We start from the raw sequence: 26,618 nt of genomic DNA, 5'->3' as shown, positions 1-26,618 counted from the left end.
CTATATCCCCCTGACCATGACTCCACTACCGAACATCAAGCCATCATTTCCAAGGCTGTTACTGACCTCATCTCCTCTGGAGATCTTCCCTCCACAGCTGTCAACCTCAGTTCCCAACACCACACAGCCCGTTTCTACCTCTGTCCCAAGAATCAACAAACAGGTCTTCATAAGAAATAGGACATAAGAAATAGGAGCAGGAGTAGGCCATATGGCTCCTCGAGCCTGCTCCTTCCCTGGTAGACCCATTGTTTTCATTGTTCTTGCCTCACAGAACTGATTTCTTCTGATCTCGACTCTTTTCTCCCCTTGTCCTGACTCTTCCCACCTGCATTCGCGACTCTTCCGACGCCCTCCACCACTTTAATAGTTTCCAGTTTCCTGGCCCCAACTGTCTCCTTTTCACTACGGACATTCAATCCCTCGACACTTCTATCCCCCATGAGTATAGCCTGAGGGCATTCGAGATCCAACCAGTCCCCATCCACCACCACAGTCCTCCTCCGCCTGGCTGAACATGTTCTCACATTGAATAACTTCTCCTTTGACTCCACTCACTTCCTCCAAATAAAAGGTGTAGCTATGGGAACCCGTAAGGGTCATAGCTATGCCTGCCTTCCGTGGGATATGTGGAACATTCATTGTTGCAGTCCTACTCAGGTCCCTCACCTCTTTTTCCGGTACATTGATGACTGCATTTATTGGTGCAGTTTCCTGCTTTCATTGAACCATAGAAAATAGGTGTAGGAGTAGGCTATTCAGCCCTTCAATAAGATCATGGCTGGTCATTCACTTCAGTACCCCTTTCCTGCTTTCTCTCCATACGCCTTGATCCCTTTAGCCGTAAGGGCCATATCTAACTCCCTCTTGAATATATCCAATGAACTGGCATCAACAACTCTCTGCGGCAGGGAATTCCACAGGTTAACAAATCTGAGTGAAGAAGTTTCTCCTCATCTCTGTCCTAAATAGCTTACACCTTATCCTTAGACTATGACCCCTGGTTCTGGACTCCCCCAACATCGGGAACATTCTTCCTGCATCGAACCTGTCCAGTCCCGTCAGAATTTTATGTTTCTATGAGATCCCCTCTCATTCTTCTAAACTCCAGTAAATACAGGCCCAGTCGATCCAGTCTCTCCTCATATGTCAGTCCTGTCATCCCGGGAATCAATCTGGTGAACCTTCGCTGCACTCCCTCAATAGCAAGAACATCCTTCCTCAGATTAGGAGACCAAAACTGAACACAATATTCCAGGTGAGGCCTCAGCAAGGCCCTGTACAGTTGCAGCAAGACCTCCCTGCTCCTATACTCAAATCCCCTAGCTATGAAGGCCATCATGCCATTTGCCTTCTTCACCGCATGCTGCACCTGCATGCCAACCTTCAATGACTGATGTACCATGACACCCAGGTCTCGTTGCACCTCCTCTTTTCCTAATCTGCCGGCATTCAGATAATAATTCTGCTTTTGTGTTTTTGCCACCAAAGTGGATAACCTCACATTTATCCACATTACACTGCATCTGCCATGCATTTGCCCACTTACCTAACCTGTCCAATCACCCTGCAGCCTCTTAGCATCCTCCTCACAGCTTACACTGCCACCCAGCTTAATGTCATCTGCAAACTTGGAGATATTACTCTCAATTCCTTCATCTAAATCATTGATGTATATTGAAAATAGCTGGGGTCCCAGCACTGAGCCCTGCAGCACCCCACTAGTCACTGCTTGCCATTCTGAAAAGGACCCGTTTATCCCGACTCTCTGCTTCCTGTCCGCCAACCAGTTCTCTATCCATTACCCCCAATACCATGTGCTTTAATTTTGCACACTAATCTCTTGTGTGGGGCCTTGTCAAAAGGCTTTTGAAAGTCCAAATACACCACATCTACTGGTTCTCTCTTGTCCACTCTACGAGTTACATCCTCAAAAAAAATGCTCGATTTGTCAAGCATGATTTCCCTTTCATAAATCCATGCTGACTTGGACTGATCTGGTCAGTGTTTTCGATAAGCGCTGCTATCTCATCTTTAACAATTGATTCCAACATTTTTCCCACTACTGATGTCAGGCTAACCGGTCTATAATTCCCTGTTTTCTCTCTCCTTCCTTTTTTAAAAGGTGGTGTTACATTAGCTACCCTCCAGTCCATAGGAACTGATCCAGAGTCGATAGACTGTTGGAAAATGATCACCAATGCATCCACTATTTCTAGGGCCACTTCCTTAAGTACTCTGGGATGCAGACTATCAGGACCTACAGATTTATCGGCCTTCAATCCCATCAATTTCCCTAACACAATTTCCTTACGAATAAGGATTTCCTTCAGTTCTTCCTTCTCGTTAGACCCTCATTCCCTAGTATTTCCGGAACATTATTTGTGTCTTCCTTTGTGAAGACAGAACCAAAGTATTTGTCCAATTGGTCTGCCATTTCTTTGCTCCCCATTATAAATTCACCAGATTATAAATTCGCACTGAACTAGAAAATTTCATTCACTTTGCTTCCAATTTCCACCCTTTCCTCACCTTCACATGGTCCACCTCTGACTGTTCCCTTCCTCTAATTCTCTGTCTCCATTTCTAGGGATAGGCTATCGACAAACATCCAGTATAAGCCCACTGACTCCCAGAGCTACCTGGACTACACTTCGTCTCACTTTGCTTCCTGTCAGGACTCTATTCCATTCTCCCAGTTTCTCTGTCTCAGCCGTACTTGTTCTGACGATGCCATCTTCCACTCTACTGCTTCCAATATGTTTTCCTTTTTCCTCAACTGAGGATTCTCCTTCACCATGGCTCTTGACCGTGTCCATTCTATTTCCTGCACTTCTGCAGTCACGCCTTCCTCTCCCTCCCAGAACCATGATAGGGTTCTCTTTGTTCTCACCTTTCATCCCACTCTCACTCTGACCTCAGCCTCTGACACTGGTCCAATGAAGCTCAATGTAAGCTCAAGGAACAGCACCTCATCTTTTGATCAGGCACTTTACAGCCTTCTGGACTCAACATCGAGTTCAACAATTTCAGACCATAATCTCTGCCCATATTTTTTCCAGTTGGCAGCTGTTGATAATTCTACTATTCCCATTTGCAGCATTTAACCACTCCTTCCTTCCATCCTATCACAGACCATCCATTTTGTTCTTTCCGCTCCTCTCCACTTTCCCTACCTCTGCACCTGACTAAAATCTGTTACATCTCTAACGTTTTCCAGTTCTGGTGAAGGGTCACAGACCTGAAACGTTAACTCTGTTTCTCTCTCCACAGATGCTGCCTGACTGGCTGAGTATTTCCCACATTTTCTGTTTTTATTTAAGATTCCAGCACCTGCAATATTTTGCTATTGTATAAAGACAATGTGGGTTTACAGCAGTGAAAATGCTAAACTTTATCAAACAGTTGTTGTCACAATACATTTAAAACTTGGTAATAACTGTGGCCTCGTGTCATGCAACATTGTGGTCAAGATGAGAAATACGTAAAGCTTATTTTCCCTTAAGTAATTATTTTCAACAGGTTCCTTAAATACAGGCACTTTGCAAACATTGCTCGGGATTATGGGTGTTACACACTAATTTCTTTTTGCTTTGTAAAGTCGCAGATGTACGTGATAATTACTAGATACATGATTTTTATACAAATATTTACCAAAGACTGAACCATCTGTGTGACATCAGGCCTGAAGTACGGTACAAGCCTCTGTGCAGCATGGTTTATGATCCAATTCAGTTCAACTACCCCTGCTGGTTGGATTTGAGACCATATTAAAAGGCATTACTAAAATAGTGCATTATTGGATTGTTCTTTTTCTCCCCATCAAAAATAAATACACAATTGTAACTGTATGACCATCAGCAACCTAAGGTTTGAGAATATTACATTCACAACAGATTGGGGAGATTTGAAAATTGGCGAAAACAAAGTGAGGAAAAAAGTGCACCAAAAAGTAAGTAAATCAAAAGCTGAAAAAAGTGCACCACTAGCACTAGTCTATATTCTGTCTTGACAAATTCTTTGATGTAAAAATATTTTTGTTGATCCATCCTTCATTATCATATTAATGCCATTTACACAATAAATATTATAAGCAAGTAAAACAGGAGAAACTCTTCCTCAGTAAATAATAATCATTGCATCTTTGAGAATAGTTAGTCATCATTAATTTATTCAATCAATATATTGCATCACATATATAACTGCTCCACAATCCAAAAATTAATGACTACAATATGTGTATTAATAGTGATCTGCAAGGGCTATATTATCCATTATTGTCCAGAACATTATTTGAGACATGTACAAAGGAACATTTTGGACCATAATTGAAAATCTATTTTTTTAAGCTTCACTTTGTATTTTAACTAGTTATAAATTGCTGAAATTGGACATCATTGATATTTAACAGTGCTGTTGGTGCTTCTGACTGAAAATCAGTACAATATGGAACTCTAATATTCTGTTTCCTTAAATGCAGATTTCCAGTAGCACAGAAAAATTATCTTTAAATGTTTCCATTTTAGTGCATTTTATTTCGCTTAGTTCTTCTTGCTTACCTCCCATGCTGTTCACCTTGGCTTCCAGTAGGCAACCACAAATTTTTCTTCCCTTCAGCCAATACTGCTATGAGGTTCTAAGTGCAATCTAAGATGGATCCCCAGCCAATTTTCCCTCTTTTCCTATGGCATCATATCTTCACTCTGTGCTCTGGTAACTCAGCCAAGGTAGTCAACACACTACCTGGAGAAAGTCAGAGAATGAAAGCCAACCAATAATGGAATGCAAATCCAATTGTTCCATTCCATTAAACAGAATTATCCAAATTTTCGATTTCAATATCTGAAAAAAAAATCTTTAAATGGACTAATTGTATTTTTGTGTTGGTAAGTATTAATGAATTTCAGCTTGATAGCTGAACATCAATTAGAATGAAGCCTTTTAACAGTTCTACAGCAGACAAAAACAAAATATTGAAGATGCTGGAAATCTGAAATAAAAGCAGAAATTATGAAATACTCAGCAGAGCAGGCAGCATCTGTGGAGAGAGAAACAAATTTAACGTTTCAGGTCGATGACCTTCTGTCAGAAATGAAAAAAGTTAGAGATTTAACAGGTTTAAAGCAAGTGCAGAGACAGGGAAAGGGGAAGAAAGAACAAATGGGAAGCTCTGTGGTAGAGTGGAAGGCAGGAGAGATTAAATGACAAAAGGGATGATGGTGCAAAGCAAAAGGAAATGGTAATGGGACAAGCGAAGAAAAAAACAAATGGGTCTAGAAGAGGTGTAAATGGGAATATAAGAATCATCAGGAACAACTGTCGCCTGAAAAAAATGGGGCCGAGGTTATGATCTAAAGTTGTTCCACTCAATGTTGAGTCTGGGAGGCCCCAATCCCTCTCTGTCCTTGGCCTCCTACACTGTTCCAATGAAGCTCAATGTAAGCTCAAGGAACTCCACCTCATATTTCTATTTGGCACTTTACAGCCTTCTGGACGCAACATTGAGTTCAACAATAACAGATCATAACCTCGGACACCATTTTTTCAGATGGCAGCTGTTGCTGCTGATTCTGATATTCCCATTTACACCTCCTCTAGGCCCATCTTTTTATTCTTTATTTGTCCCATTACCATTTCCTTTCACTTTTTTCCCCCATTCGTTCCTGGGATGTGGGTGTCGCTGGCAAGGCCATCATTCCTTGCAAGGCCATCATCCCTTTTGTCATTTATTCTCTCCTGCCTTCAACCCTATCACCCATTTGTTCTGTCCTCCCTCCTCCCCCCCACACTTTTTCCTGCCTCTGTACTTGCTTAAAACTGGTTACATCTCGAACTTTTTCCAGTTCTGATGAAAGGTCTTCAACGTTAACTGTTTCTCTCTCCCCAGATGGTGCCTCATCTGCTGAGTATTTCCAGCATTTTTTGTTTTTATCTACAGCAGACCATCCATTGCTAGACTGCACTGACAAACACAACAGGCTACATGGCAATATTACATTGTTTCTGCACACACTGAAAATACACTATTGTAAAATTTTGTTTGAAAAATCTCAGTATTTATATATTTCTTAAAGCAACTATTTGCAGTTTTGTTTTGGGCAGGAATGGCAGTGGGTCAAGAGAAGGTTCTGGAAAAAAATAGTATATTCCATTAAATATGGAGGCACTTTTAGAGGAATCAAAAATAACTAGAAGATATAATATCAGTGCAAGGATGAGCAATATTTCTTTCTCCACACAATAAAACAAACTTACTTTTTAAACAGAAATTATAGGTTCGATTTTTAGGCTGTTGAATAGAATTTAGCAAATGTGAAGAACAGATTTGAATTTATCACAGATTATAGATTTTCCAGTGCCAGGACTTTCTTGCAAGCGGCCAAGATTGAAAATTTCAGCATCATTTCCCAAATTCACAGTTGTGCCCAAGTGAAGAAGATCACAGCTTACAGAAAGCTCATTTCTATAACATTTTTGTTTTATATAAAGATGGACTATTAGCTGGAAGAAAATAAAGTCACTGTGCAATATTTCTGAGCCTTGATGCATTCTGTAAAGATTATCAGCAATTTTAGAAAAGGTTTATTTTCTGAATTGAGATACTGATTATAGAAGCATCAACACATACTATCGCCTGGTCAACAATTCGCTTCAAACTAAGTTTGCTTTTCTAACATATTGTACAAACAAGCTCCTGCTTAACAAAGTTCACAATTATACAGCTCAGCTCCTGAACTGAAAGTCTTGATCACGTATATTCACAACAGGAATTTTCATAGCTGAAGAGACAGAGCTATTTCCAGTTTTCCAGAATGCTGCATTGCTTGGGTTGCCTAATGGTGGGCTCGGAAAAACCCATGAGTTATCATCAAATGAGCCCTTTCCACAAGAACCATTTTCCTCCAAAGCAGCACTGCCAAGAGGAGTGGGTCGTGAATTTGTCCATGGTGCAAGGAACTCTTGGTCGCATAAGGTGACTGTATCCTGCTGAAAATGGTGAGGTGTAGTAAAATGGGAAATTTTCACATCAATATCCTTTGAAGAGGTACGTGGTGCTCGATAAACTGCCCCAGACGAATTGAGCTCCAGTTTTCCACAGTCAATTACCAAGTCATCTAGGCTCTGAACTGAATGCATAAACCAGAGAAAAATAAAAAGTAAATTACAATTGTGTTTTGTAATTCCATCCCCATTCCCACGAGTTTAAGGTTGATTACTTGTCAGAAAGAGATATAAACAGACTTCCTGATTATAGTTATACAAAAGGAAAAACATAATCTCATCAAATAACAGGAAAGTTGCATACAATTTCTAACACCAGTAGCATTACTTGGTGGGATACAATATGTCTGATAACTTGCCATGGATATGGCCATACTAACTTTTTTCCAGAGTAGCTCAGGCTCCTTGCACAGGTGAATAGTCTAGCAAACAGGTGGAAAACCATTGGTGACAGTGTCCCTTTGAGATTTTGACTTGATGCAGGAACTACCTCAATCAAGCATTTCCCATGTATAAAAGGGCTTTTGCTGAGTACCACATCAGAGGAGACAGCAACTCAGTTGGAGTGTGTCCAAGGGCATTACTGACATGCTGGACAGGGCTTGTATTTTTTTTTTAAAACAAGGCCATCACAGCTAAACCTTGCAAAATTAGGGTGCAACATTTTGGAGTAACTACTGAACCCTGGGCTTAGTGAGTGTACCTAGATGAGTTTTGGCATGAAGGACTCTTAACATCTTCTGCCCAGCTTGTGAGCCAAAATGGAACGTGGACCCTCCAGCACAATCTCTTAAGGGCATTCCTTAGAATAATCCCAACCTAAACCCGATACTCTTTCTGACTTGGAGTTTGAAGTGCTCCTTCCAAAAAGCAAAAGTGAATCAGAAACAGCTACTTGAAGGTAAATCAGTGTCAGAGCAGTGGGAGGCATTCAAGGAGGAGACAGTGAGGGTTCAGAGCAAATAAGTTCTCCCAAAGAAAAAGGGTGGGACTCTCACATCTAGAGCCCCCTGGATGTCATGGGGTAGACAGAGTAGCATAAGGCAAAAAAGGAAGCTTATGTCAGATACTGAGAGCTAAATACTGCAGAAAGCCGAAAGTATAGAAAGTGCAGGGGTAAAATTAAAAAGGAAATGAGGAAAGCAAAGAGAGGGCATGAAAAAATATTGGCAAGTAAAATCAAGGAAAACCCAAAGATGTTTTATAAATACGTAAAGAGCAAGAAGATAACTAAAGAAAGAGTAGGGCCTATTAGAGACCAAAAGGGTTATCTGTGTGTTGAGGTGGAAGATGTGGGTATGGTTGTTAATGAATATTTTGCATCTGTTTTCACAAAAGGGAGGGTCGATGCAGATTAAGGAGGAAGAAAGTGAAATATTATATTAGATAAACATAGTGAGGGAGGACATATTAAGGAGTTTAGCCTCTTTGAAAGCAGATAAATCACCAGGCCTGGATGAAATGTATCCCAGGCTGTAAAGAGAAGCAAGGAAGGAAATAGCGGAGGTTCTTACCATCATTTTCCAATCCTCTCTGGCTACAGGTGTGGTGCCGGAGGACTGGAGGACTGCTAATATTGTACTGTTGTTTAAAAAGGGAGAAAGGGATAGACCGAGTAATTACAGTCCAGTCAGCCTAACTTCTGTGGTGGGCAAATTATTGGAAAGAATTCTGAGGGATAGTATTAATCGTCATTTAGAAAGGCACAGATTAGTCAAGGATAGTCAGCATGGATGTGTTAAGGGAAGGTCGTATCTGACTAACTAGATTGAATTTTTTGAAGAGATAACAAGGAGGGTCAATGAGGGCAGCATATTTGACATCGTCTGCATGAATTTTAGCAAGGCTTTAGATAAGGTCATGCCAGACTGGTCAGAAAAGTAAAAGCCCATGACATTCAAGGAAAAGTGGCAAGTTGGATCCAAAATTGGCTGAGTGGCAGGAAGCAAAGGGTAATGGTCGACAGGGTTTTGTGACTGGAAGATTTCCAGTGGAGTTCCTCAGTACTTGCTTCTTGTGATATATAAAATATTATATAATATATAAATATATATAAAAATGATTTAGATTTCAATGTAGGGGCATAATTAAGAAGTTTGCAGATAATACAAAAATCGGCTGTGTGGTTAATAGTGAGGAAGAAAGCTGTAGACTGCAGGAAGATATCAATGGAATAGTCAGGTGTTCAAGTAAGTGGCAAATGGAATTCAATCCAGAGAGGTAATGCATTTGGGGAGTGCTAACAAGGCAAGTGAATACACATTAAATGGTAGGATACTGAGAAGTATAAAGGAACAGAGAGACCTTGGAGTGCATGTCCTCAGATCCCTGAAGGTAGCAGGACAGGTAGATAAGACGGTTAAGGCAGCATATGAGATACTTTCCTTTATTAGCCGAGGCATAGAATACAAAAGCAGAGGTGGGGTTATGCTTGAATTGTATAAAACATTCGTTAGGCCACAGCTGGAGTACTGCATGCAGTTCTGGTCACCACTTTACAGGAAAGATGTGATTGCACTAGAGAGGGCACAGCGGAGATTTATGAGGATGTTACTAGTACTAAAGAATTATAGCAATGAAGAAAGATAGGATAGGCTGGGGTTGTTTTCTTTGGAACTAAGGAGACTGAGAGGAGACTTAATTGAGGGGAATAGATAGAGTGAATAGGAAGGATTTATTTCCCTTAGCAGCGAGCTCAATAACCAGGGGGCATAGATTTAAAGTAATTGGTAGAAGGATGAGAGGGGAGTAGAAGAGCACTTTTTTCACCTAAAGGGTGGTGAGGGTCTGCAACTCACTACCTGAAAGGATGGTAGAGGCAGGGACCCTCATCGCATTTAAGAAGTACCTGGATATGGACTTGAAGTGCCGTAACTACGGACCAAGAGCTGGAAAGTGGGATTAGGCTGGATAGCTTTTTTGGTCAGCCCAGACACAACTGACTGAATGACCTCCTTCTGTGCCATATATTTCTATGATTTTACAAGAAGAAATAAACATCATTTATATAAAAGAACAAATACAGCAACTTAGATCATGACTTGCCCTACTGTGTAGCTTAGAAACTGTGCAACATTAGTAGGCAATGCAACAGTACATTAATGAATTCACATTTTAATATCAGGCATCACAGTCAACTAAAGTTAATGATGAGTAGGCTAGATGAGGAACAGCTTCAAGTAATATAGATTTGATGTAGAACTTAGCAACAAAGAAACATGCTGCGATCAACAACAACTTACATTTATATAGTGCATTTAACCTAATAAAACATCTCAAGGGACTTCACAGGAGCATTATCGAACAAAATTTGACACTGAGCCACATAAGGAGGTATTAGAAAAGCTTGGCCAAAGAGGTAGGTTTTAAAGAGTGTCTTAAAGGAGGAGAGGGATGTAGATAAATGTAGACACAGATAAATGAGAGATATTACATTTTGGTAAGAAAAATAAGGAGGTCATATATTACTTAGAAGATAAGAATCTAAATGGGGTAGAAGAGCAAAAGGATCTCAGAATACAAATACATAAATCACTAAAAATAATGACGTTGGTTAATAAGGCCATAAAAATCAAACCAAGGATTAATGTTTATTTCTAGAGATATAGAGTTGAAAAGTAGAGAAGTTCTGCTAAACTTGTATCGAACCTTGGTTAGACCACACTTGGGAGTACTATGTGCAATTCTGGTCGCCATATTATAAACAGGATATAGAGGCACTGGAGAGGGTGCAAAAAAGATTGACAAGGATGATAACAGAAATGCGAGGTTATACCCATCAGGAAAAGATGAACAGACTGGGTCTTTTTTATCCTGAAAAGAGAAGGCTGAGGAGTGACCTAATAGAGGTCTTTAAAATCATGAAAGGTTTTGATAAAAGTGTACACAGAGAGTTTGTTTCGACTTGTGGGGAAGAGCAAAACTAAAGGCCATAAGATAGTCACCAAGAAATCAAATAGGGAATTTATTAGAAACTTCTTTAGGGTTAGGGTTAGGGTTAGGGTTAGGGTGGTGAGAGTGGTGAGAATGTGGAACTTGCTACCACAGGGAATGGTTGAAGTGAATAGTATTTGAAGGGAAGGCTCGATAAACATATAAAGGCGAAGAGAATAGAGGGTTATGCCGATAAGAGTTAGATGAGGAAAGACGAGAGGAGGTTCAAGTGGAGCATAAACGCCAGCATGGACTGGTTGGGCAGAATTGCCTGTTTCTGCGCCGTATATCCTAAGTAGAGAGGCGAAGAGGTTTTGGGAAAGAACTCCATAGCTTAGGACCTACGCAGTTGAAGGCATGGCCGGTGACAGTGGAGCGATTCAAATCAGGGATGCATAATGGGCCAGAATTGAAGGAACAGCGAGATCGCAGAGAGTTGTAGGGCTGGAGCAGGTTACAGGGAGCGGCAAGGCCATAAAGGGATTTGAAAACAAGAATGAGAATTTTAAAACTGAGGTGTTGCTGGACCAGTTGCCAGTGCAGGTCAGGGGTGATGAGTGAACGGGACTTGAAGCAAGTTAGAATACGGCCGACAGAGTTTTGGATGAGCTGATGTTTACGTAGGGTGGAAGATGGGAGGTCGGCCAGGAAAGTATTGGAATAGTCAAATATGGAGGTAACAAAGGCATAGGTGGGGGATTTAGCGGCGGATGAGCTGAGCCGGGGCAGAGTCAGATGATGTTAAAGAAGTGCAAGTGTGCACAACTGGAAAAATAGACCCAAAAATGCGTCCATTCTGCAGATGTCAAGTTGCACTCAAATTCCCAGTCAATCTCATTCGAATATGCCCAAACATAAAATGGCCGTGTCTGCGTAATTGTCCAGAGTGATTCAAACGTAACGAACAGAAACAATGAGGACTGCACAAGGCAGCTCTGGATCACGCTCCTGGGATGCAGGCAGCAGCATCCCTGGCCCAGGTGCTCACGGCCATCATCATGGACTGATCACAGACCCATGACCCATCAGCTCAGCATCTTTCCACCACATCCCACTTTTCCGGTCCGGAGTTGACTGGGAGACGGTCTGCGCAGGGGAGCAGCTGACCGAAGGGCTTGTCTCGGCGCCGAGACCAAGCAGGGTGCCTTGAGGAAGTAGTGGGAATTTTAAGCCCATCTCTACTACCTACTCTTTTTCTTCCTTTGTCAGGAAGAGGGGAAGCTGAAACAATGGGACAGTCACCATCATGTCCCATTTGTTGATTTTGACGTGTTATTGATGCTAATTAATAATTTTTTATTCCAAAGAGTTAAATCTTTAACATTTTTCAAAGTTTTCAAAAGTTATTCTGAGTCTGCACCTTTCCAGGCATCTACGGAGGACCTATGCAGGATTAGTCTGGGGTAGCCAAGACATTCGGCAGCTAATTGATGCCTTGTTCTGTAGGGCTGGGGTGTTAATTAGATTTTGGAATGTCCACATGGAGCAAAAGTTGATGAATTTCTAAAGTTTAGATTGGTTGAACTCAAGTTTCCAATGGTTTGTAAAGTTTATTATTGTTGATCAAATGTATATTCTTGTAAATAGTCCTTTTAAATTTCTAAAGAGAGTTTAACATTGCAATAAAACACTGTTGGTAATTAAAATAGATTTCTCAGGGCCTAGTTATTTTTAGTTACATTTCTAAGTATAGTTTAATTCATTCAGTCAATATTTGTACTTATTTAAAACAATTTTGTGAAATATTTTGTAATAAAACATTTTTTGAAGTTAGGGAGCTATGTCAGAATGATATTGTGACGGAAAGGGTTAAATTATGAGGATAGGTTGCATACATTTGGCTTGTATTCCATTGATCTGATCAAGGTGTTTAAAATGGAGAAACTATTTCCTCTAGTAAACATAGAAAACATAGAAAATAGGTGCAGGAGTAGGCCATTCGGCCCTTCTAGCCTGCACCGCCATTCAATGAGTTCATGGCTGAACATTCAACTTCAGTACCCCATTCCTGCTTTCTCGCCATACCCCTTGATCCCCCTAGCAGTAAGGACCTCATCTAACTCCTTTTTGAATATATTTAGTGAATTGGCCTCAACAACTTTCTGTGGTAGAGAATTCCACAGGTTCACCACTCTCTGGGTGAAGAAGTTCCTCCGCATCTCGGTCCTAAATGGCTTACCCCTTATCCTTAGACTGTGACCCCTGGTTCTGGACTTCCCCAACATTGGGAACATTCTTCCTGCATCTAACCTGTCTAACCCAGTCAGAATTTTATATGTTTCTATGAGGTCCCCTCTCATTCTTCTGAACTCCAGTGAATACAAGCCCAGTTGATCCAGTCTTTCTTGATAGGTCAGTCCCGCCATCCCGGGAATCAGTCTGGTGAACCTTCGCTGCACTCCCTCAATAGCAAGAATGTCCTTCCTCAGGTTAGGAGACCAAAACTGTACACAATACTCCAGGTGTGGCCTCACCAATGCCCTGTACAACTGTAGCAACACCTCCCTGCCCCTGTACTCAAATCCCCTTGCTATGAAGGCCAACATGCCATTTGCTTTCTTAACCGCCTGCTGCACCTGCATGCCAACCTTCAATGACTGATGTACCATGACACCCAGGTCTCTTTGCACCTCCCCTTTTCCTAATCTGTCACCATTCAGATAATAGTCTGTCTCTCTGTTTTTACCACCAAAGTGGATAACCTCACATTTATCCACATTATACTTCATCTGCCATGCATTTGCCCACTCACCTAACCTATCCAAGTCGCTCTGCAGCCTCACAGCATCCTCCTCGCAGCTCACACTGCCACCCAACTTAGTGTCATCCGCAAATTTGGAGATACTACATTTAATCCCCTCATCTAAATCATTAATGTACAGTGTAAACAGCTGGGGCCCCAGCACAGAACCTTGCGGTACCCCACTAGTCACTGCCTGCCATTCTGAAAAGTACCCATTTACTCCTACTCTTTGCTTCCTGTCTGACAACCAGTTCTCAATCCATGTCAGTACACTACCCCCAATCCCATGTGCTCTAACTTTGCACATCAATCTCTTGTGTGGGACCTTGTCGAACGCCTTCTGAAAGTCCAAATATACCACATCAACTGGTTCTCCCTTATCCACTCTACTGGAAACATCCTCAAAAAATTCCAGAAGATTTGTCAAGCATGATTTCCCTTTCACAAATCCATGCTGACTTGGACCTATCATGTCACCTCTTTCCAAATGCACTGCTATGACATCCTTAATAATTGATTCCATCATTTTACCCACTACCGATGTCAGGCTGACCGGTCTATAATTCCCTGTTTTCTCTCTCCCTCCTTTTTTAAAAAGTGGGGTTACATTGGCTACCCTCCACTCCAGGGGAAATCAAGATCAAGGGGACATAATCTTAAAACCCCGAGGAGCTGAACGGCCTACTCCTGATCCTAATGTTCCTATGCGGCCTCTGCAAAATGCTAATTGAGTAAAAGCCTGCGCCACAAAGGCGTTAGCCATGGTAGCAGGGTACAAGCCTAGTCATGATTATTCATCCTTCCACTGGGCCCCCATCTCCGAGCAAGTGTGTGGTAACTGATGCACAATGGTCTCAAGTGACAGGAACCCATGTGCAAGATGTGCAGCTGGGCGTCACAGACCACCTGCTCATTGAGGGAGTGGTGGCCCTTCTGTTCATGTAGCTTTGCGCGTTCTGAAGGGAAGCCTTCAGTGTCACGGCATTCCATTGATTGCAGCTAGCACTCCGGGGGAAGCCAGCAATCCTGTAGGAATTTAATGCCCTCTGCATTTGCTCCATGTGGACATTCCAAAATCTAATGAACACCCCAGCCCTACAGAACAAGGCATCAATTAGCTGCCGAATGTCTTGGCTACCCCAGACTAATCCTGCATAGGTCCTCCGTAGATGCCTGGAAAGATGCAGACTCAGAATATTTGAGGGTCGTGGTCACCTTCAATTCTAGTTAAGGCTCTGCAGCATGTGGACTGAGGCTTTAAGGGATATCGGATCAAGTCACACAGTCGGCTGATGGTCTCCTTTGTAAAGTGCAGCTGTCGCACCAGTCATCTCCGCTCCTGGAATGTCAGCCGAGGCCTATGCACTCTCTGGGCCGGGTGCTTGCATAAGGGGTGCTGTCTTCAGGCCTCCTGTTTTTGGTTCTCTTACTCCTGTTTGTACTCCTCCATTATAATATGAAGCAGGAGTAGAGCTAGCAAAAGAGCTCATTTTATTTCTAAACTAAAGTGTTCAATGAATTTCTGCAGTAACAAAAGCTTAGATTAGCTTCAACACTTCCTGGGTCAGCTGATTTGTGGCTGCTTCAGGTATCTATGTGTCTGAAAATCTGGCTGTAATATGAAGAGACCATCTAAATAAGCGCAATTGCAGAAAACTTGCAATGGAAATTTGGGGGCAGAGTCAGTTTTGCAAGCGGAGATGCATTTGGCGGAGAGATTGATCGACAATCATAAAAGATTGAGGAAATTTGGACGTATTGGAGATACATGTGTTACTCGCATCTAAAATTCTGCAATCTTTTAGGCTGCGACATTGCGCCCTGACTGCATGCGCCTCTGGGCGCAAATATGCAGGAAATCCAAGGTCGTGTCCAAAGTGTTCACTCCATGAATCTGATCATGAGTTAATTTATACACCGAGGCTAAACAAATTTAAAAAAATTCAATATTAAAGATTATCTTTAAAACTAGCATTACTAGTATACTCTTTAAAATGAACAATTCTGATCAACATATTTCAGGCTGCTGTAAAATTGGGTTGAATGGGTGTGAAGCTAACAGGTGAAAGTGACCGTTTGACCTTGAAGTTAAGCCCTGTAAAGAAAAAGAACCCTTTTATCTACAAGAAAACCACACAGCTCCAATAAAAACAATCTTTATTGAAAATTAATTGGAGGTAAAATAAAATTGTGGCAGATTGATGTTAGGTTTTTCCATCACTCTATAGAGTTGCATTCCCGTGTTCTAGCTTAAATTAACATTTTTATACCAAATAGCTGTAAGACTATTGTAAACATTGGCTGTTATTCACCATAAATTGGACTCTACGCAAACTTGAGAGCAGCATAAATATAGCCCTCACCACTTACACCGTCCACGCTTATCACGAGTGCTAACCATTTTCCATTTCCACTGAAGTCAATTAGAAAAATGCCACTACATGCCTATTTTGCGCAGCGGTGGATCAGACTCATCATATTACATAGTATACTAAATAACATACCAGGGCCAGGAGTCATAAAATAGCCATCCCATAAAAGGGTTTGGATGACATCCAACTGTTTATGACATCACATGAAATCTTTGGTGGATTAAGACCTTGCAGTCTCCAGACACTTTGCCTCGGAGGTGAGGCATCACCTGACCGATCATGAAAGAGATGCTACAGGATGCACTGTTCAACCCTCTTGCAGCACTAACTGTCTTTTGTAGTCTCCCTGTTTCTCAAAAAATGCACTGTATTCTGTGTCTTCCCCCCACTCCCCAGAGCAAAGATGCAGTTTTTTCGGCCACTTCTCATAGCATGCAAATCGTGTTAATACCAACACGCCCGCTGTATCTATGTTTGGTAAAAATCAGAATGACACTGGGGCTTAAAGGGTTACATTGGGGACTGGTTGCATAAACTTGGTTTGTATTCCCTTGGGTTTAGTAGGTTGAGGGGTGATCTAATCGAGATGTCTAAAATAATTATGGGATTCGATAGGGTAGATATAGATAAATTAGTTTCTCTGGAGGGGGAAATTCAGAACAAGAAGGCAATGTCTTAAAATTAGAGCTAGGCCATTGCCACACAAAGGGTAGTGGAAATCTAGGACTCACTTCACAACAACTTGTACTTGTATAGCACCTTTGATGCAGTGAAACGACCCACAGGAGTGTTATGAGACAAAAAATTTGACACCGAGTCACAAAAGAAGAAATATGGGGAGATGGCCAAAAGCTTGCTAAGAGGTAGGTTTTAAGGAGCGTCTTGAAGGAGGAAAGAGAGGTAGAGAGGCAGAGAGGCTTAGGCAGAGAATTCCAGAGTTTAGGGTCTAGGCAACTGAAGGCATGGCCACCAATGGTTGAGTGATTATAATCAGGGATGCTCAAGAGGGCAGAATTAGAGGAGTGCAGACATCTCGGGGGGGGGGGGGGGGGGGGGAAAGAGAGAGGGGAGGCGGAGCTGGAGGAGATTACAGAGATAGGGAGGGATGAGGCCATGGAGGGATCTGAAAGCAAGGATGAGAATTTTGAAATTGAAGCATTGCTTAACCAGGTCAGCGAGCAGAGAGGTGATAGGTGAGCAGGACTTGGGAGAGAGTCAGGATACGGGCAGCCGAATTTTGGATCACCTCTAGTTTACGTAGGGTAGAATGTGGGAGGCCAGCCAGGAGTGCATTGGAATAGTCAGGTCTGTAGGTAACAAAGGCATGGATGAGGGCTCAGCAGATGAGCTGAGGCAAGGGTGGAGATGGGCGATGTAACGGAGGTAGAAATAGGCGGTCTTTGTTATGCTTCAGATATGTGGTCGAAAGGTCATTTCAGGGTCAAATATGACACCAAGGTTACGAACAGTGTGGTTCAGCCTCAGACAGAAGTTGGGGAGAGGGAGGGAGTCAGTGGCTAGGGAACGGAGTTTGTGGCGGCGACCGAAAACAAGAGCTTTGGTCTTTCCAATATTTAATTGGAGAAAATTTCTGCTCATCCAGAACTGGATGTCGGACAAGCAGTCTGACAATTTAGAGACCGTGGTAGTGAGGTAGAGCTGGGCGTCATCAGCGTACATGTGGAAACCGGCACTGTGTTTTCGGATGATGTCGCCAAGGGGCAACATGTAGATGAGAAATAGGGGGGGGGGGCCAAGGATAGATCCTTGGGGGACACCAGGGATAATGATGTGGGGTGGGATGGAAAGCCACTGCAGGTGATTCTCTGGCTACAATTAGATAGATAAAAATGGAACCAGACGAGTGCAGTCCCATCCAGCTGGACAATGGTGGAGAGAAAAAAAAGCCCAGCCTGGAAATACTAATCTTTTGAAACATTGAAATATCTTGATAATTCAAAAAGTATAGTTCCAATTACTATTATATCATGCGCAAAGTCATTTTCTCAGGGATATGAAAGACAAACTAGAGAAATATGGAACCTTTATTCTAGTGTTATCTGAATGAATTGACCTTTTGAAAAAGAAAAACGACATTTCGCTAAATAAAAGCAGAACCGCTCTCATCTGCTTCACTACTAGAAGTAGAACAGACAACAGTCTATTATCATTTATACTGTGGTAAAAAAAACAGCAGCACAGATTTCAGTAAAATTGCTGTAACAAAATTAAAATCATGATCTGAGAAATGGGGAAATTCATGCCTCTCTTTAGGGTTAACCAGAGCAATAAAATTCAAAACAATTAGTTTTATACCAATCTTTCAATTTGCAGACTTGTTTAAAAAAAAATCAGGTTGAGAGTTTTTCCTGCAAGTTGAGAGATTGGACATTAAGGTTGCTACAAAATGTCTTGGGTCACACTTCAGCATTGCTTGCAAAGGGTAGTTCATCTAGTGGTGTTCTGAACTGTGGAGAAGAAGCCACAAGGGGAACAGAAAAAAAGTACAGAACATATTTGTTGTGCATGAGCAACACCTTTGTGTGTGAAGCTGATCAGCACAAGATAAACAGAACTAATACACATGAAGGCCAGACAATAGCTTACGTATATAGACTTATCAACTTTTCATGAGATGCTGACAAGATATATTTGATAGCTGCTCTTTTGTTGGCATTGATAGAATCAGTGGTTAAAGGCAAGACCATTTCCCCTTCACACACTACATTACTTACCATTCTTTGTTGAGCCCTGTGTGGCTAACAGTTTTCGCAGAAGCTCAGCTTGCGTCTTTGTCACCAAATGTAAGTTAGACATTTCTCTCTTCAGATCCTGGTATGGTTTTTTCAGACCAAATTCTCTAAAATAATAAAAACATCTTTCACGATCTACTTTATCACAACAACAAAGCAAAATAATGTATTAATAATACCTGTTAAAATAAACAGCTGTTTCATTGAGTATCTGGGAAAAGAGCCTTAGGAACAATATTTGTTTTAAGGAATAAACCATTTCAAGATGAAAACTTTAGACTCGTAGGATTAAAAAAAAATGGAAATAGTCATTGGGTATTGGTCAAAAATGTGGTCTATTCTCTTTTCTGCCTCTCTAGAACAAAAAACAAGGTTCTTCTCCTATAATAGTCGTTTTCACATTTATACTCTTCAAAGTTTAAAAAACTTAAATACAACTTTACATTTCATTTTAGCCAATTGCTATCTTTTATACAAGGCTATAAAGCCCAGTGTTTAACATGGTATCCATGGCCATCAATTATTTTTGGTTACCAGACATAAATTTCAGTGGCTCAGGAACCAACTTGAGGAAAGTGATTAAGTAGGCATCTCTCTTACAGAAAGGATATGTGAAGTGAAAGAAGTAGTAAGTGAGGAACAACATTCATACAGTTGTACAACCAAAACATGGTCAGTCAGTGGTTACAGCTTAATGTTTGGGCCAGATTCCATTTTCAAAAGAATAAGGGAGGTACTACGATTTCATTTATTTTGCCACTTTTCAAAAAGGTAATTCCTGAATTACTCACAAAAAACTTATGACGACTAAGCTTATTTTTAGGTACACAAAATGGATTGCTGTATCAGTACATACTCAAACTACGAAGGGAAGAGTTAGAAATTGAAGAATGGAAACTGCAGCCTCACGGACAAGACCATGTCAGAATTGGCAATTACAGAATAAAATCACTTACTCAACAAAGAAATCTTTCCAGAAATTTAAAACAAAACTAAGCATTGAATTTCAGTTTCTTCTTCAGTATGCACCCTTCACAACTTTCTGGAATGAGTTAGTACTGATCATGTTCCACTGCTGCTGCAAACCAGCATTGGTACTCCCACACAGTGCCAGCCTTGGCACCAACCAGTACCAGCAACAATAGCACTGCAACCATTTTGAAGGTTGATGGGCCTTTCAATCTTTCTGTAAGGCCCAGCTGCCAGTCAAGGGGCTGTGGTCAGCTCCTGCCTGCAAGCGTGCTGGATCTGCTGGATTACTGATTCCTATCTACTTCCTCCCCTTCTCATTATAAAAAAGCCACTAGAATGTTATGTGCCACACTCTCTGCCCAGTGCAGTTGAAGTAGGCAGTCATGAATCATCTCCACCCTCTTCCCGCCCACCCCACTCTTCTCCCCCGCAGCCGCCCCCAACCAACTGCTACCTCGTAACCACAGACTAATTCCTGCATTTCTGAGGGCTATTCACGTTTCCCACAATGCTAGTAGATCACGGCCCTTAAGTTTGACAACTTAACTTCCTCAATCAGGGATTTCATCTTTCAATTGGGATACAAGGGTGCCAGGATATCTAGAAGCCACTCCATCCTTTGCTGGATCAGCAGGAAGCTTCACTATTGCAACCACAAGTTTGCTGCATGGAGTCATGAAAGTCATAATTATGAAATGATAGACAAAGAGAACCTGAAATCTAGGTGATCCTATCCCACAGGATCATACCACATGAATGCTAGATGCAGACAACACTAGGGTAGTTCAGATCCTGAACAAAGGACTAAACCTTTGTATAGGGATTTCCAAAAGGCTGAATAGACTGAAACTTTCAGAGGTAGTTCAAGAGAACAACAGCACCACAAGTCTATCCCCATCGTGGCATGCAAAGACAAACTCTCCTTTCGCGGTGATGCTTATTCGGTCTACAGGTCACAGGAGGGTCGAGTGGTTGATTGCTGCTGCCCCAACTCGTCAAAATCGACAGGGCTTCAACTTAAGATTTAGAACCATGGTCTCAGCATCACCATGTCCTTCAAATGCTCCGGAATCCTGAATGTTCCAGAATCTGGACTCCGGGACGATGGGTGGTAGGGTCGTTCAGAATCCATAAAATGTTCCGGAATCCGGACCTGCCGACGCTACCCTTACCTCGGGGCCTCCTCGTCGGCCCGCCCGAAAACCTCCTCACCGGCCCACCTGAACACCTCGGCAGGGCCCACTTGCCCGAACACCTCCTTAGTGGGTCCCACCCGCCCAAACAACTCCTTGGTGGGTCCCGCCCACCCAAACACCTCCTTGCTGAGTCCCGCCCTCCCGAACACCTCCTCGGCAGGGCCCAGCCTGCCCAAACACCACCTCAGCGGGGCCCTCTCTCCTCCCCCCACCCCAGTCTTTCTGATATTCCGAAATCTGGAAATACCCGAACTTGGGCTTTGGGTTATGCCGGATAGGTGACGTCAGAAAGACGATCGAAAGTCCGGAAGAGCGTGGAATCCAGAATGGCTTTGGTCCCGGATTCTCGACGCTGCAGCTGTACAACCAACTCCTTTTTCAGCTGACCCTGGTGACAAACTATCCCTTTCAAGCTAGGGTTCCCATCTCTTGGATCAGCAGGCTCAGGGTGAATGGATTCCACAGGAACCTTTCTGGCACATAAGGAAGGAGATAAGTAATTGCTAAAGAACTCTTATTGAAGTGAAATCGTATGTCATTTTTGAGCTACCATGCTGAAAATGACAACAGCAAAAATCCATTTTTAAAATGCAATCCCCAAGGCATAAAGTTCTAAAATGTAGATGAAGGCTTTCTACCAAGGAAGGTTTTTAATAAGTTTCAGTAATCTGGCTCTTAAGTACTGACACAGGAAAAAACAGACTACATCACTAGATCTCTGAAACATACCCTCAACTGATGAGAGAAGGAGGAAGATATATATTTTTGGACTTAGAATGGCAAAAAACAGCCCTCTTAATTGAATATGTTAAAACAGTGAACACAAAGTTGAACGGTAAAAATAAAATAAAACGCTCCCTTTCTTAACATCTCCAAAACACTCACCAACCACTTCTAATTTTCTTTTGCTTTTGGTTGGCAAATCTCCAGAATATCATAGCTAAGATCAGTAACTCATGGTTTGTGGAATTACGTGTACAAATCCATTCATACCCTAATAAAGTGCTTTTAGAAATGGGATGCATCTTGTTGAAATGTACAAATTAGTTCCATACCTCAGGAACCTACTGTCAACAAGGGCAGACGTCGACGATGAGGTCCAACACTGCCTTCAGTATGCCAGTGCAGTCTTCGGTCGCCTGAGGAAGACAAGTGTTTGAAGACCAGGATCTCAAATATGGCACCAAGCTCATGGTCATCAGAGCAGTAGTGATACCCTTTCCTATATGCTTCAGAGACATGGACTATGCACAGCAGGCACCTCAAAACACTGGAGAAGTACCGCCAACGCTGCCTCCGCAAGATCCTGCAAATCCATTGGCAGGATAGGCACACCAAAGTCAGTGTTCTCGCTCAGGCCAACATCCCCGGCATCGAAGCATTGACCACGCTCGATCAGCTCCGTTGGACGGTTACATCATCCGCATGCCAGATACGGGACTCCCAAAACAAGTGATCTACTCAGAGCTTTGACATGGCAAGCGAGCCCCAGGTGGGCAGAGGAAACGCTTAAGTGCAACATCCCCATCAACACCTAGGAATCCCTGGCCCAAGACCGTTCAAAGTGGAGGAACAGCATCCGGGAAGGTGACGAACATCTTGAGCCTCTTCGCTGGGAACAAGCTGAAGCTAAGCGTGGAAGCGCATGGCAACCCAAGCACCCCACCCACCCATTCCTTCAAACACTGTCTGCCCCACCTGTGACAGAGACTGGAGGTCCCACATTGGACTCTTCAGTCACCTGAGAACTCATTTTTAATGTGGAAGCAAGTCATCCTCGACTCCGAGGGACTGCCTAAGAAGAGAGATAGCTAAGATCAGTAACTCGTGGTTTGTGGAATTGTGTGTACAAACCCATTCATACCCTAATAAAGTGCTTTTAGAAATGGGATACATCTTGTTGAAATGTACAAATTAGTACCATTTGTAGGTGAAAAAGGTGAATTAAAGCCAGTGAAAACAGTAGTATAAATTGGAGAAGAGAGTCTAATTAAAATGTTTCAGTTTCTTAGAGCTGCAAAAAAGAAAATTAGTTGGAGGCAATAAGCACAGTTGAGGAGGGGAGTCTTAAGGAGGTTTTTGAAGGCAGGGAGTAGTATAGCAAGGCAAAGATTCAGAGGGTTGGAGTTCGAGTTTAGTGAACATATACTTAATGTTAAGCAGTACTTCGTTGAAAATGCAATTCTGACATTATAGTTCAAATTTAAATTCACATTCAATGGAATTCTATTTGCATAGCTGAGAGTTAAAGTACATTTTGGCTTGATTAAAAGGAGAGATCTGTACCTGAAACAATAGACAACATTGGACCGTCACAAACCAAAAGCAGTAAGAGGCAAAATAACATTTTTCAAAGGAGTAACAATGTTATCTAAACAGGATTCAATATCCCATTACAACATTTATGAACTATCATACTTTCAATTACTTTTTGCAACAATGATTTCACTACAGAAGTGAAATGGAAAAAGTGTTAAAATGAGGTCTATACTTGAGCTCCTCCTAGAGGGGAAACCTATAATTGCTGATTGTATCATCAGTAATGATACAATCTACAAGTTCTCAACACAAATTCACCAGATAAGTGAACCAGAAAATGGTTAATTTGCAGTTTTGCCCCTTTCCATATCATGAGATCCCAGAGTCAGGGCATGTTTAAGATTCCGATGGTTGAGGCATTAGGTGGGGTGAGGAAAGAGATGAAACAGTGTAGTTTTGTCTTGGTCTCCATAAAATCCTCTCGTGTCGAAAATAAGTGGCAGCAGAGGACAGGACTCAGTACTGGCAAAGACAAGACAGTAATCAACAGTTGTTTAAAAATTCATTCTCGGGATGTGGGCTTCACTGGCAAGGCCAGCATTTATTGCCTATGTCTAATTGCCCTCGAGAAGGTGGTGTTGAGCCGCCTTCTTGAACTGCCGCAGTCCGTGTGGTGAAGGTACTCCCACAGTGCTATTAGGGAGGGAGTTCCAAGATTTTGACTCAGCAACGATGAAGGAACAGCGATATAGTTCCAAATCAGGATGGTGTAACTTGGAGGGAAACTTGGAGGTGGTGGTGTTCCCATGCACCTGCTGCCCATGTCCTAGGTGGTAGAGATCGAGGGTTAGGAAAGTGCTGCCAAAGAAGCCTTGGCAAGTTGCTGCAGTGAATCTTGTAGATGGTACAGACGGTGGTAGAAGGAGTGAATGTTGAAGGTAGTAGATGGGATGCCAAACAAGCGGGCTGCTTTGTCCTGGATGGTGTCCAGCTTCTTGAATGTGGTTGGAGTTGTACTCATCCAGGCAGGTGAAGAGTATTCCATCATACTCCTGAGTTGTGCCTTATAGATGGTGGAAAGGCTTTGGGGAGTCAGGAGGTGGGATACTCACCACAAATACCCAGCCTCGGACCTGTTCTTGAGCTGGGGTTGGGGGTTAGGAGGTGTGCAAGAGAACAGTTGGCTGTGAATCTAGTGGGTAAGACCACTAATTTGCTGTGTTTGCAGAATCAGAAAAAAAGAACAAAACATTATGCAAATCCCCAAATCCTATTTCTTTTAATGGAGTTACATTTATTCAGTCACCATAAACCAATAACCTAATTATAAACTGATTGAATTGTGGAATGTAATAAAAGCAGGATTTAAAGTATACAGCATAAACAAGTGGCATTAATGATTAGTTACTTGGGATGAATTGGTCTCAATTAATTGGCTGATACTTTGTAAAATGTCTTTTAATACAAAATTCCTCATTGTAGTCATGTTTTTGTGAAATAATTTTTAAATATTCAAGATCATTCCTCTTCTGTTGATTGTGGACGATAATGGTTGCAAGTTCAACTGCACTTGCGTAACAGCCACCTCTGCAGCTAATAGTATCTGTGTAGGATGCAGGGGTCTTTCATCACATAGGATCATTGCCCACACAAGTGGCACTCACCTGTGTTAAAGGCATAACCCAATGTTCTTGGTCAAACCTGGGTATTGATCTTGACGAAGACACACATCTGGTTATGCAGTCTCAGGAATTAGTTCCTTTTTGCCTAAACAGCCCTTAGATTATTCTGCCTACCCAGCCATCTAGATGAGTGAAGAAAATGTTCTACACTTAAACTTGAGGAGTGGGATACAGTGGTCAGTAACTTCAGGGGCAATAGTATGGGTTTGCATTGCTCAAGAGTAGTTCTCAAAAGTATTAAATGCCAGATACAAGGGCCAGCTGCCTTAACTGCTGATTCTGTACCCAAATACTCTAGTGGACATAGTGCTTAAGGACCATGCTGAGAAAGAGTCTTTCTTGTATGAAGGGCTATTTGTTAAACTTAAATCTGTGGGGCTTCAATGTCAACCTTGGGAGTGAATAAAGATTTGGCTGATGGGCAGACAACAACAGGTATTCATTGGAAGAGTTAGGTCAAGGTGGGTGAGGGTACTAAGTGGGGTCCCTTGGGGATCAATGTTGGGACCCCTAATGTTTCTAATTACATCAATGATTTGGACTCAAGAAACTCAATGCAAATTAGTCAAATTTGCAGGTGATACCAAACTATGAGTGGTGGTAGAATCAAAGGAAGTTGCAGAATGAGCTGGACAAAATACCAGTGGGCAGAACAGTGGCAGATGAAATTTAATGCAGACAAATGTAAAGTACTGAATGAAAAACATGCAACACACTTACTACATGAATAGTGTTGAAATAACTACAGATACAGATTAGGAAATAGACCCAAGAGTCTTAGACTTGCCACTCAACATATCCAACCAATGCAGAGCAGCGATCAATAAAATCAATAGAATGTTGAACTTAAGCCATAACAGTAGAATACAAGTCAGAGAAAGGCATGTTCAAAATGTATGATAAGCTGGTCAGACCACACCTTGAGCACTGTATTCAGTTCTTGTCACCGAATGATGAGGAAAAAGTGGAGAAATAGGTTTTTCAGCCATAAAAGGAGGGGTTTGAGAGGTGATCTTACACAAGTATATGATAATCATCTTTTGCATGCCTTTAATTCAGAAAATTACTTTCAATTGTGAGAGTGAGAGTAAGATAAAGAGATGTGGATCAAACCAGGAAATGCAAACATTGGACAGATATCAAGAAGTTCTTCTTCACACAAAAGAGTTATCAATACATGAATGGACTTCGAGATAGAACAGCAATGAAAAATCTGGAATTATTCAAGAAGGGATAAAAGTTATTCTGAATGGATCAACTAAATGGGCCAAATGGCTTTCCTGATCTGTCATTATCTTGCTTCTCTTAATTCAATGACAGCAAAGTCTCAATGCAAATTAAGCTTGTGGAGTACAAGTCATCTGTCTAAATAGTTCTTCTTCAACCTCCTCCAAGTATCACGGGCCGAAATGGCCTCCTTCTGCGCTGTAAATTTCTATGTTTCTATGAGGCACGAGATAAATGCAGGCTGTTACTGTTCAATTAAATCTTAAAATTAGCTTCTTAAAAAGGTATCTGCCACTTTTAAGTATTGGTTGAAAAGTTTGTGCTTTTTTGTTGGTTTTTATATATTGACTAATCTGCATTTTCATTGGAACATTACTTTTTATTGCTGTTCAAGCCTTTTTTGTTAGCATTACAAGACTTTTATTTATAACTCCTTCAACTGCAACAGTATTGCTCCAAGAAAAGTGGCTATAATATTG

The 26,618-nt window shown here is 41.8% G+C and overlaps 1 protein-coding gene across 1 annotated transcript in view; it reads right to left on the bottom strand.

Annotated features, from left to right (window-relative positions):
* Nucleotides 1–4,164: 4,164 nt before the first annotated feature.
* Nucleotides 4,165–26,618, bottom strand: part of azi2 (5-azacytidine induced 2) — a 138,071-nt gene continuing 115,617 nt past the window's right edge. Inside the window, exons 7-8 of the mRNA XM_070880861.1 lie at nt 18,786–18,910; nt 4,165–7,127 (exon numbers count right to left, since the gene is read on the bottom strand). Of these exons, the coding sequence (XP_070736962.1) occupies nt 6,724–7,127; nt 18,786–18,910 (529 nt within the window). The 3' untranslated portion in view covers nt 4,165–6,723. The remainder of the gene's footprint in view (nt 7,128–18,785; nt 18,911–26,618) is intronic.

Source organism: Pristiophorus japonicus, chromosome 5 (genome assembly GCF_044704955.1).
Source record: "Pristiophorus japonicus isolate sPriJap1 chromosome 5, sPriJap1.hap1, whole genome shotgun sequence".
Lineage (NCBI taxonomy): Eukaryota > Metazoa > Chordata > Chondrichthyes > Pristiophoridae > Pristiophorus > Pristiophorus japonicus.
The sequence above is the reverse complement of the archived record's forward strand: the minus strand, read 5'-3'. Positions and strand labels throughout refer to the sequence as shown.